We start from the raw sequence: 18,582 nt of genomic DNA, 5'->3' as shown, positions 1-18,582 counted from the left end.
CAGAAAATCTTGGGGGAAACTACAACTAAATGGCAAAATCAGTTATATTCGGGTCGAGGGACCAGGAGCTATTTCCTTGACTTTCGCAAATTTTATCTTTAAACTTTTGCAACAGAATAATTAACACTAAGGATCCTTTTAATACTCTGGAAAACCAATCGACTCGATCAATTTAATCTATTTATATGAGTGTCAACACTGTAGCTGGTTCTGTATCTTTTTTAAACAAATAATTTTTTTAAGCACTCTACTAAGAAAAGCTTGAGAATATTAACCACGCATGCTGGGGTAAAGCCCACATCAGGCGGATAGCTAATTAACTAAATGTCTATCACTAAAGAAAACAGCATTTTGTCAAGTGATTTATTGTGCTATCACTACTTATATAGAATCAACTATCTTAACATCAGCAGGAGTGATGAGGACAGGAGCTAAACTTCAAAGATTCAACTCCTACAGCAGAGGCCTGGCGTCGGCCAAGGGCTGATGGTTATAAGGGAGTAATGCACACTCCTAACCAAGGAGGAGTTATTCTTTACAAGTAAGTTAAAAGCTTACTTAGAATTTTAAAATGTGATACTTTTCATACAGAACACACAAAAAGTGTCCACATAAACAGGTTTCATTCCCTCAGCTAATTCACTCCCCCCGTCTCTACACCTGGACTGTTCCCAGGCTTTAAACAGGCCTAAGAAGTTGACGGCACGTCCTCTGTTCAGTGCTGAGCGCAGAAAACACGCCCTACACGGGTCAGAAAATCAAGCCTCACACAACAGGAGCCTCCTGGAGAGAATACTGAAAGCAGCAGGAGCAAGTTCACGCACACACACCTCTGCTCCAGATGCAAATGCAGATGCCTTCTGTCCTCTCCAAAACAATCACACAAACTCTCCTTCCGAGAGTCTGAAAATCACCCTAAGGATGTGCAACGCACTGAGAAGTGCTGCAGAGCCCCCGCTGCAAGCCGTCCTCACCAGAGCTCTGCACTTGGCCTGCAGGGAGGCAATAAACGCCCAACTCTTCCTACTCAGTGCAATGTGAAATGGCCACCCGCCTAGGGGAATGGAGCAACAGCAACGCCCGTGCTTGGCTCAGGCAGGTCCCAGCCTTGTCCCTCAACTGCTGGAAAGTGGGGATGGTGTCTTCCAAGTGTCAGTTTTCTTATCTATAATGAGGGACGGTGCATGTAAGGTTTGAGAAAGCAAAGCACCTCGTTGGCTCTATCCATGGAATGTAGCTGCAATCACTGTTATTAACTGTCCCCACTTCTTTAATATAAATCCTATGCAGAGATTAAAACGAACACTAAAGGCAACAAAAAAAAAAGTGTGGATCTCTTTCTACTTATTCTGTGTGTTTTTACCACTGTACATCTGCATGGACCAAAACAGACTGAGTCACTTGCACCTTGCGCCTGGTTGAAAAAGCCCATGTAGCGATGGCATGCCACATCACATGGGCACCACTTTTAAGTCCTGGCTGCTCCTCTTCCAAGCTGGCTCCCTGCTAATGTGCCTGGCAAAATGGTCACATCATGGTCCACGTGATTAGGTCCCTACACCCACATCAAAGACCAGGAAGCAGCTCGTCGCTCCCGGCTCCTGCCTGGCTTTACACTGACAGCTCCTGCCCGTTGTGTGCATGTGAGAAGTGAACCAGCAGACGGAAGCTCTCTCTTTCTCTCCCCCTCTAACTCCGCCTTTCCAATAAAGATAAATCAATCTATAAATAGACGAACTGTCACTACTCCCTTGTCAGAGGACACAAATTCATGGTTTGCAGCCAACTAAAAATCAGGGGCGCCAAGCACACATTCCCACGTGCTGCTGCTGGCGGACTCACCTGAGCTACGGAGGCCCTCTTCTCCCTGCCTTTTCTTGCCAGGGTGTCCAGGCCTTTCAGGGAGGAGAAGATGCCCTTCTTGCTCCTCCCCCGCTGTGTCAGGGACAGTGTTCTTTTCCGCAGAGTTGAGTCATCCCTGGAGCACACCTAATTTCAAACACAATTAAAAACAAACCAAACAACAACAAACACAACCCTTCAGGTTTATTATGTAAATCGTTGACCTAACAGAAGAAAGTATTGCTTGCTGAAACTGCATTGTGACCAGCGCCAAAAGTTGAAACCTATTCAGGAGTTTGCGGAGCCTCTAGATGCCTCTTATGGGGGATGGTGCAGCACTCAGACCTCTGTCCCGTGGGCAGCGTGGTCAACAGCACCACCAACAGAGGCCAGCACAGCCCACAGAAGCCATTCAGCAGGCAGAGCTTCCATAAACCCAGAGGGGCCCTCTGCAGTACACATCATGCAACTTTGAATCAATGCCTTAATTTTCACAGCATTGTGCTTCTCCTCGGGGGATACTGCCTTACCGCCTGGCAGTGGGAAGGGGGGCTAGACAGAATAGCAGAGGCAGACATGAATGTGGGACCACTGTGCTCTGGCATGGCAAGTTACAGCCCACCCAGAAGCAGCAGTGCCCAGTGTCCAGTGCCTGGGCCTGCAGGGGGGCCTTCGGCAGCTGCCGAGTTGGGTCTCAGCATAGTGAAAGGACAGAGGAAAACATCCTGGGCCCCACCTAGAAACTCACCAGAGCGTGGAAAGAAGACACGGACAGGACACCCAGCCTGCCAAGAGCCAGCTTGGAGGGGCGGCTGGCGGCTGCCAGGAGACTCTTGGGGTTCGGTAATTCCCCTCCTTGTAAGCTGGCCAGGTAGCATCGCATCCTGAAGAGGTCCATGTGAAACTTTTCCAGGTTCTGCTCCCACTGCTGGATCTTAAAGACCAAGGACAACACAAAGAAAAGATGCTTTTCATGGGCTAGGTCAAAAGGAAAAATTCACTGCAGCACGAGTTGCCTGCTTCCACTCTGCCTTCCCCTAGCACGCCACCTGCAGGGCTGGTTAAACGGGTCAGCAAGGCAGCCAGTAACACAAGAGAGCCGGTGGTCCCTACACAGTGACAAGCCAAAGTCCCCAACCAGCCTGACGCAGGACAGTGGTAAATTATACAGCCCCATTCTCCACTCTGCTGTCTCTCCCTTCATATGTACAGCCTCTGACGCTCACGTGGATAAACAGAACTGCTCATGGATGGTGCATAACTGAAAGATGGGACTGCATTTTGTTTTTAAGTCTGTGACTGAAATCAGTAAGAAGCAAGCAGACTTAAGGTGCAAAGGCAAGTAGGACCATCCCTGCTGCTTTTCTTATCTTGAATAACCACCACCTGCCATTCCGAATAAACCAAAGTATTTCCAGTAACTGACACACAAGAAACCCTTCCACACTTAAAAAAAATCATGAGTGGGCCAACTTGGAGGACTCTTCCATTCTGCAAATGCCAAAGTGTGTTACCTACAAGCATCACCTTCAACCACAGAGAAACCAACAGGTTGAAAGGGCTCTGAGGATTTGCCAACACAGGACGTCCCAAGCACAAGAGAAGCTGAGATTTCCAAAGGCATCAAGGAAGACTGGAACTGTGGCATAGTCCATTAAGCTGCCACCTACGACCCTGAATGCTGGTTCAAGTCCCCGATCTTCTACTTCTGATCCAGCTCCTTGTGAATGTACCTGGGAAGGCAGTGGAGGTCGACTTAAGTACTTGGGACCCCGGCATTCACATGAGAGACCCAGATGGACTCCTGACTCCAGGAGCTGTAGTAGCAAGGCATCTCTGTGCATCTGCCTTTTGACTAAATAAATCTTTCAAAAAAAGAGTAAAGTCTAGAGGGACTGTCACAGAATCCAATGAGGATCTGCAGCAAAGACTTGCAATACAGGATGCAGCAGAGAGTCACGTCACTTCCTTTCCAGCAACCATAGTTCTGGTTTTGTCATGTTCTTCACATCAAACGGATCCGGACCTTTCACCCTGAGCTTCCTGTGCGAATCCTCAATTACTGCAAAGCGACAGGTGGGGGATCTCCAACCCCGAACACCACATCCCCTCGGTCTCCTCCCACGGAAAAATATTCCCAAGCATGGGCATTCCCCAGCTCCCTATAATCTGTTCCCAATTCTTCTTTAGGTCACGGTACAACTTTTCTGCATGAAACAAATATGAGGGCCATTAGACTTACATAAATAACGTGTTGACTCATCATTGTCAATAACAACGGAGTCACAGAGTACACTGAAGTGACAACAGCATCCATACTAAGTTTAACTCTGCTTCAGAGACTAAACAGCCTCTTGAGCAATGGACTAGCCTCCCATTGTCACTCCCGAATGAGCAGCAGAAAGAACTTGGAAGACGTAGATGCCCCAGTTGTGTGCCTAGGGGTTCTATTCCTGAGGCCTAGGAAAGCTTTCACTCCAAAGCACCAACTGTGATTCTGATGGACAGCCTTATTGAGGTCCACTGCTCTGGTCTGGGAATGAGCAGGCCAGTGGATCCTCGGGATCCTAGACAGGCCACATCGTGGTACATCAAGACGCCAGTTTAGGAATGTGGGAGACCAGGGCCTTCAAGATGGGGCTCCAGAGAGGCTGAAACCACAGCGCACCACTGAACTCAGCCAGGGCTTGACATTAGGATCCTTGGGTGAGAAGGACCACCAAGGTACCTGATAGGGACACCCTCCCCTCCAGATGGCCTTTAGCAAAACTAAGACATCAAGTAACCATGGAGGAGTAGCCTCTCTCCCAGTGGACACAGATGAGACGAGAAACAGTCCTCTCCCACCTCATGCCTCTCTGCCCACTCTGGTTCTGAACAGGTTTCCATGATCTCATCACCTTTTAAGCCACCTTTACAATAAGACAAGACACCCATGTCAACTGCTGACGTTTAACAAGCTTAAAGGAAAAAAAGAGAAGAAAGAAATAAAATCGCCACAGACCAAGGAAAAAGACAAGCCCTTCTTCGTTTTCTTTTTGAACATTGGTCTATTTAACTTAAAGAGACAGAGTTAGGAGAGAAAGAGGGAGAGACGGAAATCTTGCACCTGCAGGTTCACTTTCCAAGTGGCTGCAATGTCCGCAGTTGAGCTGATGCAAAGCTGGGAGCTCCTTTAGCTCTCCCATGTGGCTGCAGGGTCCCGAGGCCTTAGGCCCTCATTCACTGCTTTCCCAGACCATGAGCAGACTGCTGGTGGAAAATCGAGCAGCCAGGACACACATTGGTGCCCATACAGGATGCTGGGGTTAGCAGGCGGAAGATCAGTCTATTATGCCACCATACCAGCTCCAAAGGATAAGCTTCTTAACTGAAATGGAATTCTTCCGCTTACAAATACTTTGAAAAGTATAATCTAACATATTTATGAAACAGTACATCCTATCACCACTGATACATTAAGACATTTCTAACATACATCATACATGGGAAATCTTACACTTTTATCAGAATCAGTGTGATAAATCACTTCTGCTCTTTATCCTGATTCTAACAGGGGCCCTCCAGGAGGGCTGCTTTTATGAGTCAATCTTATAGGGTCACAAGGTGCTCAGATCTTTCTTCTCACATATTCTAGGTACTTTGGAGAGAGATGAACACTTGGGTGGGGAACAGAGTAGAGCAGGCTGCCTTCATGACAGGTGAAGCCCTGAACGGGTATAGAAGCGAAAAGCCGAACATCCTGCAGTAGATGCAAAGGCCTTGAAGCTGGGGACATTGGTTTTTTCTTGCTTCTGGATTCTGTCTGAAACACTGGCTCCTCTTGGTCTTGGGATGTCACTGTCAGCCTGCAGCCTGGACACAAGCCACCATTGCTCCTGGGTCCCAGCTTCCTGACTGACCTTACAAACCTTGGGGCACCAATGCCTTCATAATTGTCTATTTCTTTTCTTTTTTTTTAAGATTTATTTTTATTATTTTTTATTGGAAAGGCGGATATACAGAGAGGAGAGACAGAGAGGAAGATCTTCCGTCCGATGATTCACTCCCCAAGTGAGCGCAACGGCCAATGCTATGCCGATCCGAAGCCAGGAGCCTCTTCTGGGTCTCCCACGCGGGTGCAGGTTCCCAAAGCTTTGGGCCATCCTCCACTGCTTTCCCGGGCCACAGGTAGGGAGCTGGAAGGGAAGCGGGGCTGCTGGGATAGAACCGGCGCCCATATGGGATCCCGGGCATGCAAGGCGAGGACCTTAACCACTGCGCCACTGTGCCGGGCCCAATTGTCTATTTCTTGTAAGTAATCTACGCATCGTGCACACAAGCACTCACTCACACACACAGTCTGTCTCCGTGGAGATCCCTGAATCCTCATGTCTCCATTCCCCCAATGAATAGCAGCGTAAACCCTCGTTAGCACATTTCCGTTACATATTTAAACATTTGCCTTGTACTGAAGAATGTGGGAAGTAAAGCAGTGGATAGAAGATCTTTTTGTCTCTCTCTGTAACTCTGCCTTTCAAATAAAATGATTAAATCCTTAAGAATAGACCAATGCAAGTGACATTTAAAACCATTAAAAAAAAAACTCACTCTAAGAAAATTTTCATCATCTTTTGTTTCATCGTAAAAGGCAAAACTATTAACAAAACAAACTACATGGGGAATTTCCTACTGTTAACACTGACACAAATCCCCCTTTATAACCACTGTCGCCACTGTAACCACAGTCACTTACAGAGCTCAGAAAGCTATGGTCTCCTGCAGAAAACAGGAGGCGGGCAGCACTGAAGGCCAGTGCCGAAAATACCAGATGAATCAGTGACACACAGAAAGATGACAAGCACATTCCTGCCACACCCAACACCGCTAGGAAAATATTTTTGACAGTTTGGTCATTTAATCACGGTATGTCAAATGGCCACTTGGTCATCACCAGGTTTGTCCTAAAAGATAATTACTTTTTCTTTTTGGTGGAATACATTGAAAAATTCCCATGTTATATTCCCAAACACTAAAATCTCTATCTTCATTGAAGAATTCGACTAATAACACAGGTTACACAGCAGATCTTAGCAGCCCCCACCTAACTAGTTACACCTAACTGACTAGTAGTTAAAACAAGCAGCTAAGGTTTAGAGAATAGATTTTGTAACATTCCCCTTAGCGATACAATTCAAACACACTTACAAATACAGCACCCCCCCCCCCACTGAGCGGAACTGAAAAATCCAAGTTATAAAAGTGAGGGGGCTGAAGCAAATCACCATCCACCTCACTGGTGTCTTCCAGAGTCATCAGAGCCTAGGAGTTAGAGACGGATTTAGGTTCGAATCCCAGCTCTGTCACTTACCAGCTGTGGCTCATTCATTTCACCTAAAGTTCTACTTATGTTTCATTAATGGGGTACATTGTTCTGTCCACTTATCCAACCATCTACCCATCTCGACCTCACAGACTCACCATGAAATCGGCACAATCATGGCCTGAAACAGAATGAACCAAGAGGCCCAAGAGAAGCAGCAGGCCCGTGCAGCAGGTGGAGTCTCCCCCACAGGAGGACCAAGTGTACAGAGAAGTGGAATCATGGGCTCAGGTACCATAGCAGCAAGTCTTCCACAATTTCCCACTTCTGCCTTCCACAACCTTCTGGAATATCCTTTGCTCTGAATTCAGCTGTGTGCTGCCCTGGCTAGACTCACAGCACCTCAAGCACGCATGTTCATAATGAATACTCATCCACCTATCTCCAGCCCCACATTCTGCTGCTCCCTGCCCCATGGCGGCTGAACACAGTCCATGTCTTTGTACCTCCACCATCTGACTTGGTCTCCCTCTAACCAGTGGGGGATGTGTAATACATTCTCCACTCACCAAGAGTTTGCTCCCCACGTTTCTTCCCTCTTCTCCTCCTCCACCACCTTATACGGCATTATATCCTCCCCAGAACTTTGGTCCCTTTGCCCAAAGTTGCCAGTTGTCAAAATTCAATCCATCTTCCTCCTCATTCAAAAATCAATTTCGGTAAGTACTGAACATGAAGTCCACAGTTCACAAGACCCCAAAGCATGCCGCCCCACTGCACCCCACCCAGCAGCCCTCTGAGTGGCCCCCTCGCCCACCCAGGCACCCTCCCAGCCCCATGAGTCATAGCTGTCTTGAGACAAGCACATAATGAGGTGGGATACAGGAAGTCATCTGGGAGCAGGTCCAGACCGCCTAAGGGTGGTGAGGTTTTGTCCTCATTTACTTGGTTAAAATAATCCTCGGAAAGGAAAATCAAGCACTAACTAGACTTGATTTACAGCTCTTCCTCCCAGGGGATTTAGGCAGCCTAGCAGCCTGGTCGGGGCCTCACTGGACAGGCCCCAAAGAAAATTGCATCATGCTGCCCGCACAGGAATACCCAAGAGGCCTGAGGGCAAGACCCAAGACACGCTTGTCTTAAGCAAAGCACGTGACCCTAGGACAGTCCGAAGCTCAGCAGTTCTGACTGCCGTAGTCTTTTGATTAGGAAAAGGCTCTGACAATGACCTCCTCCACCCAGCTACTTCAAAGAAACCTTGCGCCACAGACTGGAACTTGCATGATGTCAGCCACACTGCACATTCTACTATTCATAGGACAGTCTGCTATGACTCCATCCAAGGCCTTTTTGAGGTCTCCGGGGAAACGCACTACATGAATAAAAGCATATTTTAAATGGTAAGTGGGTAAAGCACTGCTCTTTGGAAGAAGTTTTGAAAAGGTTTTCCAGAGAAAACTACACCCCCATGCGACACCTAGGAGACCACCACCTGACTGGTCTCACTCTACGAACCCTCTGGCTACAGAGCCCCACTCACCAGCTGCCCAGCCAAGGGCGACTTCATAAACCTGCATCCAGGCCTCTGCTCCATCCTGCCCTGCACCTCACGGTTCTGCCTCTCGTACGAGTAAACAGCTCTCTTGGCAACTTCCTGGCAAAGCAATGAAGGGCAGTGGACACAGTACATGAAAACACGTCACCCACAGCAAGCGCCTTTGAAAAGAGATGACTTTACTATGCCCACGGGAATTGCCAACGCGGTGAGAAGATATCTTCCGGTGGCATTTGTGTAGATCATTGCAAATTGCTTTCTTCCACTGGAGTAAAAAGAGAAGGGGGTGTGTGGGTGGGGCAGGGGTGTGGTGTGGTGTGGCAGGTTTGTGCGTAATGAGAGGAGCAGAAGGGATGGGTGCGTGGAGAAGCAGCAGGCAGGAGTTCGGGCCAGGTCGTGGGGGAAGGCAGAACTTGTTCGAGTCCGGGCCATAGCTCCCCATCCGGACATTAGGGTGCGAGCTAGTCAACCCCCAGAAAACAACAAAGAGTCTCACTGGTAATGCAAAAAGCAAACAGAGTTTATTGTGCCAGCATGCTGGGGTCAGATCGTACTTGGGGCACACAGGCCAGCCAAGCGGATCGGACCCCGACTTAACATAAGGCTGGAGATTATATACCCCGTCTTGGCTATAACATATATCAAAGTCAACTCAAAAGTAACAAATTTAGGTGCAAGCAGTCTGTTCCATTCTCACACTCATTATTTACGTTCCCACACTTATCATTTACGGCTCATCCCATCCTGACACCCTTGTCTTTATGGCTCCTCCAGTGTTTTATGGCTCCTCCCGACCCTGGCTCCTCCGTCCCTGGACCGGGGAACTGTGCCCCTGCCTTCCTGCACCCGGGTTAGATGGTAGATAAAGAAACAAGGGAGACAGATTGATCACTAAAGTGGAGCTTTCCCACAGTGCAGGCGCCTTCTGACCTAGCGAAGTACTGCCTTCTCACCCAAAAGGGCCTAATATCACCTAACACTGATATTCTTAACATTTTAACATACTAACATTATACCAATACTCTAACAAACTGATGCGACAATTCGCAGTGCTAGGAAGAACTTCAAATAACCAAGGGAACGGTCCTGCCAAGAGGGCTAGGCAGGAGGGTGTGAGAAGCGGGCACACTCAGAGCTCAGGCCCTGTCCTTACCTGTGGATCACTGCAAAGGTCACAGCCACATGCCCTCCCACTAACCAGCAAGTAAGAATTTACAAACTAGACCCAAGAGAATCACATTTCACCAAAAAAAAAAAAAAATTAAAGTTTGCTTAGACTTCATGTGTTCGTTCATAAAGAAGTCTCACATACAAAAAAGGACATGCGTGTGTACACACACACACACACACACACACACACACAGGAGACAGACAAGGAGTCTCCCAACCTTGCTGAACTGCCCCTTTACTCTCCCCAGGCCTAAACATCTGACTCCATAAGGAGCTAAAAGCTCCAAGCAGGGTGGGTCTGCCTCCAAAAAGACTGAAATACAGCGGAGCTCAGAACTCCAGAATGACAGCCACATGTTTCCCACCGCCATCACTGAGGTTTCTGATGAGGTTCCTCGGGCTTGCTCAGAAACGCACACTCCATCCATAGTGGTCCTGGGCACACCCTCGATCCCATGCACATGAAGGTTCCCTCAGCTCAGAGCTCTTCCCAGTCACAAGCAGGAGCAGGGGAACAGAAGCCGGGCTCCCGTCAGCCCCTGGGAGCCTTGCCAGCCCCTGGGTGCCTCGCCAGCCCTTGGGTTCCCCTTACCGGCTGGGGTGAGTCACTTATCACACGTGCCTGTCACTCTCTAACTGGTGTCGTTCCTGAGTGTACTCCTGGTACAACTCCCTACTGCGATCCCCATTCCAGGGATCCTGACTCAGACGGGATCCAGAGGCCCCAGCGACACTCCCTGGTACTTGTTTGGCTCAAGGGCATGAACATTTAAAATCCGTACTTCATTCTCTAAAATGCCATCAGAATGGGAGCTTGGGTGCTAGCTGTTAGATTTGCCGCTGGCCACGTTATATTCGCTGCTCGCCAGGGAAAGAATAAATTGGCCAAATATATGAAAAGAATTGAGATGGCCTTTATTCCAGGGAACCACGGTCATGGGCTTCCCTTCCCTGTGCAGCAGAAAGGACAGACAGGAAGGAGTGAGCTGCAGAGGAAGAGGAGCATGGAAGAGACGGGGGTGAGGCCCTTTTAAACTCTCCTTGACACAGAAGCCGAGACGGGGGTCACCTCGGCCCTTATTGGTGGGGGGATATGAGTCTGTGCCCCTCATTGGTGCAGGGGTGGTCTCACTGCCTGAGTGGCCCGCCAGAATTCTGCCATCCATTCCGAGTTTGGTTAGAGGCAAACTCCACCCTTCTCGTGCCACCACTGCAGTAGCCATCACTAGCTACGTAAGGAGGACATGTGTGTGCAACTAGATGCCAGAAAGCAAGCCCCTGGCAGCCTCTCCTCCCCTGTGGTTGGGCTTTTGGAACCCACGGACACTGGGTTAACTGGCATACCAAACAGCACTTTCCAATGTCATGCTTTGCATTAGAATTATGTAGGGCATCTTCAAAGTGGTTTAATTCTACGGCTTTTGTACTGAAAATGTTAAGATATGAGTGAATCAGTGCTACAGCTTAGAAAACATTTTCAATATGCCCCAAAGGTAATGGTTCGGAAGCCCTGAACCCCCAGATGACACTATGAAGAGGTGATGGGATCTTTTAAGAGATAGAACCTGGGCCTGGCACAATAGCATAGTGGCTAAGATCTTCATCTTGAACATGCCAGGATCTCATGTGGGCGCCGGTTCTAACCCTGGAGGCCCCACTTCCCATCCAGCTCCCTGCTTGTGGCCTGGGAAAGCAGTAGAGGACGGCCCAAAGCCTTGGGACGTTGCACCTGCATGGGAGACCCTGAAGAAGCTCCTGGCTCCTGGCTTCGGATCAGCTCAGTTACAGCACTTGGGGCCGCTTGAGGAGTGAACCATCAGACAGAAAATCTTCCTCTCTGTATCTGCCTTTCCAATAAAAACAAATCTTTTTTCCTTTCTTTCTTTCTTTTTTTTTTTTTTAAAGAAATGGGACCTAGCAGAAGCTGGTTGACTGAGAGTGTGTTGCTACACAAAGCAAACACGTCGTCTGATTCACTCCACCGCTTCCTGCCACAGCCTGTGCCCTCCCCTCACGGCTTCCAGCCATGAAATCATCCACCACAGTGTGGTGGACTCACGGACCCTAAAACTGTGAGCTACAGCGAAACCTCGGTTCCTGATGACGTGACCAGCCCCGGAAACGCAGTGTTCTCCCAGCACCAAAGAACGCACGGCCACCTGAGACCAGAAGGAAGACGCCGCAGACACCACTCCGCTGGGGCCATGCAGAAAACACCCTCAAGCAAGATGGCATCGTGGTTCAATTAGCTAATCCTCTACCTTCAAGCACTGGCATCTCATACAGGTACTCATTCGTGACCCAGCTGCTCCACTTCCCATCCAGCTCCTTGCTAGTGGCCTGGGAAAGCAGCAGAGGATGACCCAAATTCTTGGGACCATGGAACTGCGAGGGAGACCTGAAAGAGGCTCCTGGCCTCAGATTGGCTCAGCTCCAGCCCTTGCGGCCACTCTGGGAGTGAACCAGTAGATGGAAGATCTTTCTGTCTCTCCTCTCTGTAAATCTACCTTTCCAATAAGAATAAATAATTCTTTAAAAAAAAAAAAAAGCCAGACAGAAGACTAGCACGTTGTGAGTGAGTGGTGTGAGCCAGGCGGCCAGTACCTGGTTCTCGATGGCCTTCCTGTTCTTGGGGTCGCTCACCACCGACAGCTGCAGCTCGGCCATCTTGCGCATCTTGCTGTCCATGTCGATCTTCTGGAGCAGGCCCTTGGTCTGGCTCTTCAGCAGCCGCACCGTGTCCTCTTTCCCGTGCTTCTTGGCAAAAAGGGATGCGCACGCAGAGTGGATGGCGGTGACCCAGTTCTCCAGGTCTGTCTGGCTGGTGGCCTAAACACAGAACAGTGAGAACCACTTGAAATCACGCTACCAGAGCAGGCCAGCCAGAATAGCAGGCTGGGTTCCCACATGCAAAAACCCAAGAGTTAAGTGCCTGAGCTTCAGAGAAGCACGGCTGAATGTCAAAATCACACAAACACTCAACACAGACTTGGGGTCTGAGCAACCTCAAGGGTGAAACACAAAGAATCGTGGAGCCCTGAAGCAAACAGGAAGGAAGGCTGGCAGGAAGAGAACAGCCAACGACAGCGGGATGCTAAGAAAGCACGGCTGTATCCAGCTGCGTCCCTGCAGAATTTTAAGACTGTGAAAATACGGGGGGGGAGCTGAAGTAGTAACACTGGAACCCTGGCTATAAATGGCATAAACACGAAGGACCAAACACTGAGGAAAAATGCCCTTGAGAGACGGCTGGGGCGGTGCAGGGAGCGGGTACATTCTCCTTGCATGCTGAGTGCATGGACTGGCTGTGCTTTCTCTGTCCTCAGGAGCACATCACATTAAGCTGCTGCACGGGATGCCCACGACCCACGCCAAGGTGCCCAGAATTGAATGCCACCTCTGCTTGCGACCCAGCCCCTTGCTGATGAGGAGGCAAGCACGTGGGCTCCCCCGCCACCCACAGGAAGTAACCGTCTCATCGTTTTTGCCTGGCCGAATGGTTGCAACTATGATGGATTTTGGGGAGTTGAACCACAGGATGGGATACTTCAGTCTGTCTCTTTTTCTGTCCCTCCTGCCACTTTGCCTTCTTTAAAAGGAAGCTTTTTATATTAACAAACAAACAAACAAACAAAAAAAGCAGAAGCAGCAGCTAGGAAACTTTGTCTAAAGCACGATGGTTGACTAGGATTCTAAGCAGGATGGAATCTCCACATACTTTCAAGCCACAGACTTCACCCTAGGGTAGCCTCTGAGATCACAGAGGAACATCAACGGAGAAAACTTCTCAAAACTAAAGACGTTTTTACCTGAATCGCTAAATGCATTCTTCCCTTCATTCTTGCCCCTAAGAAAGTCGCGTCGATCTAACCTATGGTGTTTCCTTCCCTCCACTCCAGATTAACTACATTTCAGTATTTCCCGTGAGCAGCATGCAAAGGCTTAGGGAGCCTTTCCCTAAGAAAAGCAGCATGAAATCCCAGCTCTGCCTCCTGGACACCCAGCTGCCCGGGCAGCAGGAGGCTGCAGGCTGGCACACAGCTGGCCCTGGGATCTGAGGCGGACAGCATGCGAGGCGGCCACAATCACAAGGTCACCCCAGAGGAACTCTGAGGACTCTCAGGGTCACTTGAGAACGTGACCTAAACCCATGTTCCCACGACCCTTGCAGTCAGACACAGCCAACAGCGGCGTGTCTGAGTTTGGATCAGCAGTCACCAGAGAGCTCACTTCACTTCCCAGTTACCCTCGACCCTCTTTGAGTTGATTGGCAACCGAGTTTCTTGGGCATGGAACACACACACACACACTATATTTATTCACACTTGCAGCCATCCTGTAGGCTCCTGGGATCCCTGTGAAGGGTTGAAGCACAGAGAAATTCACTCAGGTGCACTAGCATCAGTTATGCGTTCAACAACAGCGCCCCTATTCAAAGCCACACGTGACGCCAGGACCTATCACTCAACACCACTGGCTGCCGAAACTCCCTAAGTGCTAGAAAGTTATTTACAATTCCTGCCAGCCATAAGCTGAAATTTAACAATCCAAGAGCCCCCTCGAACAGAATGAGGCCTTACAGCTCTCGCCCATGGGGTAATCCTGAAAACACTTTTCGCATTCTCAGCAGGGACATGTGGGAAGAGTCTCACCCCTGCTGTCCATGCCCACTGCTGCCCATGCCTACTGCTGCCCTGCCCCCGCGGGGTTCTCACCCGACCTACTCCAGAATGGGAAGTAGGGGGTTTCTCTTTCGTCCTAATTAGCATCTCAGGGGCCACAGCCTGGCATTCTTTGAGCATCTGGGAAATGCTGCACACGTCATGGGTCTGGGATGGCCTTGCTGCACTGGGCAGCGGGATGAGCCCAAGGTCTCCGGCTTGAGCCCAGGTCCAAAGCCCAGGTGCTTCCCTGACGACCCTTCTACGTTTTACCTTTGAATTCTGCTCTTTTTTACCCTAACATGACACAAGCCATCACCACAGCCCTCCGTGTCCCAAGCATCCGGGGCCACACCTGGAAAAGGTAGACGTCGCCGAAGGAGTTGCTGAGGCAGAACACGTGCTCCTTCTTGGGGTGCTCTGGCACAGACTGCACTATGCTGTCCTCCGCAAGCAGGGCACACCGGGGGCTGCCGGCCTGATCCGCCGAGTTCTTCCCGTAGGTCTCATAGAACAGCAGCATGCAGCCTGGGAAAGCAGCAGAGGAACATGAGAAGGTGATGACCCAGCCCAAACACCCCAGCACCTACAGGAGACAGTGAGCACAATCACGGTGGCTCAAGAGCTGGCCCTCTGAGAGGCCCAGTGCAGTAACACAACCTCAAGGGGAAAGGAGATGTTTTCATAAGTCAGTATCAGCAACTACAAGGCTAAGCATATGTTAATTTAGCTCACTTCATCCCCACAGCAGCCTCAGGAGGTGGCACAGCTCCTGACTCCATTCCAGCAGGCCAATCCTGAGTGTGACCACAGGTGTCAGAGCCAGACCTGGGGGGAGCAGGGCCAGCACTCCTGCCTTCTGGCTCCAGTCCTCATTCTTAAACACAAAACTACTGCATTTAGGGAATCTAAATGTGGGGTGCTGAAGGAAATTCTCTATTTATCAATCACATTTGAAATTTGCAGCTACGGTCTGGTGTGATAGACTAGTAGTTAAATCCTCACCTTACACCCACCAGGACCGCATACAAGCACTACTTTCTGTCCCGGCTCCTCCACTTCCCTTCCAGCTCTCCGTTTGTGGCCTGGGAAAGTAGTAGAGGACAGCCCAAAGCTTTAGAATCCTGGAACTGTAAGGAAGACCAGGAAGGGGTTCCTGGCTCGTGGCTTCAGACAGGCTCAGCTCCGGCCCTTGTGGCCACTTGAGGAGTGAACCAGAGGATGGAAAATCTCTCTCTCTCTCCTTCTCTCTCTCTCTCTCTATATATATATCTGCCTTTCAGACTAAAAAAAAAAAAAAAAGTTGAATAAATCTTTCAAAAAAAGAAATTTGCAGCTCCAGAGGTCAGCACTGTGGCATAGCACAGTCAGCTTCTACCTGAGGCAGCAGTATCCCATATGAGCACGAGTTTGTGTCCTGGCTACTCCACTTCCAATCCAGTTCCCTGTTCATGGCCTGGGAAAGAAATGGAGGATGACTCAAGTCTTTGGAACTCTGTACGCATGTGACAGACCCAGAAGCTCCTGCTCCAGGCTTTGGGTTAGCTCAGCTATGGCTGTTGAGGCCATCTGGGGAGTGAATCAGCAGACGGAAGATCTTGCTATCTGTCCTTTTCTCTGTAACCTGCCTTTCCAATAAAAACAAATAAATCTTTTTAAAAATTACTAAGGGAGAGTAACACAGTTATATATGACTGTTGCCAGCTGCTTCTCAGTACCTATGCTTCTAGTGATAAGTTAATAAAGACAGAGATACGACAGGGTCTCCTTCGAGAAGTATACTGCAATTCCTTGTAATTATGCTACTCTTATTTTTGCTGATTGATCTGAAAGGCAGAGCTGGGAGGGGTAGAGGGAGAAAGAGGATGAGAGGAGCAGGGAGGAGAGAGAGAACTGCGGGGACTGAGAGCGATCTTTCACCCACTGGTTTACTCCCATGAGTCCTGTGACAGCTTCCTCTGGGTCTCCCATGGGGGCAGGGACCCAACCACTTGGCGATCTTCCACCATCTTCATCAGCATATTAGCAGGAAGCCAGGAGGGAAGTGGAGCAGCTAGGACTCAAACTGGCACCAACATGGGATGCCAGTGCAGCAGCTATAGGCCTAACCTACTATGCTACAATGCAGGTCTCATAATTATACTTTTTTAAAGCAAACGGATGTTTCCAGAATGTTCACAAATGCCTTGTTTATTTTTATTATCCCTTCAATCCTTCAATACAGTAAGTATTTCTGAAGACTTTTCATTTATCAAGCCATATCACAGAAACATGAATGACATGGTTACCATTCAAGTGTTCTGCAAATACCTTAAAAAAAGATTTAATTTAGTTCCTTGAAAGGGAAAGCTCACACACTTAAACAGAAGAAAACGAGAGGGACGAGATAGCTGGATAATCCATCTGCTGGTTCACTTCCCCAGAGGCATCCGAAGTCAAGAGAGGACCAAGTGAAAAGCAACAGTCTGAACTTCTGCCGAGGTCTCCCACATGAGTGTCAGGGACCCGAGGACTTCAGCCACCATCGGTTGCCTCCCAGGCACACCAGCAGGAAGCTGGACTGGTAGAGCAGTATACGCCAGCGTAGGATGTGGGAGTCTCGGGCAGCAGCTTAACCCCCGGCACCAGCATCCCTTCCTGCAGGGCCTTTCACACTGAACGTAAGGAAAGTCCAGCTGCTTTCACCTGCTTTGTGAAGGGTTGGGGGGGGGGGCATTAATGACATTCTCTCCGTCACATCATATACTTTAGTCCATCACAGTAGAGGGAGCGTTTTAAACTCTACCTCACTTTTATGAGTTTCATTAATTCTGTGGAAAGTAAGCCCGAGGGCCTGGCAAAAGCTTCAAGTGGCTGATCCTCCCCCTCCAAGCCCTGGCATCCCATATGGGTGCCGATTTGTGTCCCTGCTAGTGGCCTGGGAAAGCAGTTGAGGACGGCCCAAAGCCTTGGGCCCCTGCACCCATGTGGGAGACCCAGAAGAAGCTCCTGGCTCCTGTCTTCAGATCAGCTCAGCTCCAACTGTTGTGGCTGCTTGGGGAAAGAGTGAGCAGATAGTAGATCTTTCTGTTTCTTTTTCTTTCTGTAAATATGCCTTTCCAATGAAAATAAATAAATCTTAAAAAAAGAAAAAGAGGAGGAAGAAGAAGAAAAGAAAAAGAAAGAAACCAGAAAGCAAGCCTGAATAGGGACAAACAAGTCCAGAGAATGGGCCCAGTAAGAAGACTGCCCCGCTCAGCCATTCTCCCAGCATGGGAGCACTTCACGGTCTCAGGGAGCACCGAGTGACCATTCCTCCTGCAAATAAAACCTACTAAACTGAGAGGTTGAAAGAGCTCAAATACACAAAACAGGAAAAAACAGTAAGAAGCCTGCAGCCAGAACTGAGGCCTAAGCTTGCCTCTTGGTCGAGCCACTCACACACTCAGGAACTGTCGGCCCCAAACAACCCGGGGCCTGACGAGTAGGACACATCACCCAGGGCCACACTCGTTCCGGTGGGTCCATGGTGTGCACTGCAGCTTCTCTCACACTGTGCTCCCAAGGGCCACGGCGTGATCATGTCATCTAGAGGAGATGAGCGTGTGCCTTGGGCAGGTGCCAAGGGGCTGCCAAACCTGACATTCCATCTAGACCATATGGTGCAGCACAAGAGGGTAAAATCCACCACCAGACATTTCACATGAGAGCCAAGCTGGACGAACCACCCCATGCAGACTTAGAAGCAGGCAATCAACCTCAACTATCACAACCTGGAAAGAAACTTCACTTCTTCAAGAAGGCAGAGGGGCTTCCCGGCACCCCAGCAATCTCCTGCTGTTGGCTCCAGAGCCGGGGTCACTGGCTGACAGCCTGTGGGGACCACAGGGAACACTCTTTGTGTCACAGGAGAGAGAGAGAACAGACTGCCACAATCAGCGAAGTCGGGAGCATAGGAGACAACATCAGTGACAGAATCACAAGAATCCAGGCCCTCCTTGAGCCCCAGCACCCTCTGGGTCTCCACTCCCCCTGCGCTCGCTGCTGCAGCCTGTGTCAGGACGTGGGAACAC

The 18,582-nt window shown here is 49.5% G+C and overlaps 1 protein-coding gene across 1 annotated transcript in view; it reads right to left on the bottom strand.

Annotated features, from left to right (window-relative positions):
- Positions 1-18,582, bottom strand: part of TIAM2 (TIAM Rac1 associated GEF 2) — a 440,232-nt gene that overhangs the window by 81,916 nt on the left and 339,734 nt on the right. Inside the window, 4 exon segments of the mRNA XM_040965572.1 lie at positions 1,843-1,989; positions 2,591-2,776; positions 12,474-12,698; positions 14,886-15,058. Of these exon segments, the coding sequence (XP_040821506.1) occupies positions 1,843-1,989; positions 2,591-2,776; positions 12,474-12,698; positions 14,886-15,058 (731 nt within the window).

The sequence above is a fragment of the Ochotona curzoniae genome, unplaced genomic scaffold (genome assembly GCF_017591425.1).
Source record: "Ochotona curzoniae isolate NIBS_2020 unplaced genomic scaffold, NIBS_Ocur_1.0 scaffold_3890, whole genome shotgun sequence".
NCBI lineage: Eukaryota > Metazoa > Chordata > Mammalia > Lagomorpha > Ochotonidae > Ochotona > Ochotona curzoniae.
Note: the sequence above shows the minus strand (reverse complement) of the source record. Positions and strands in the feature narration are given on the sequence as shown.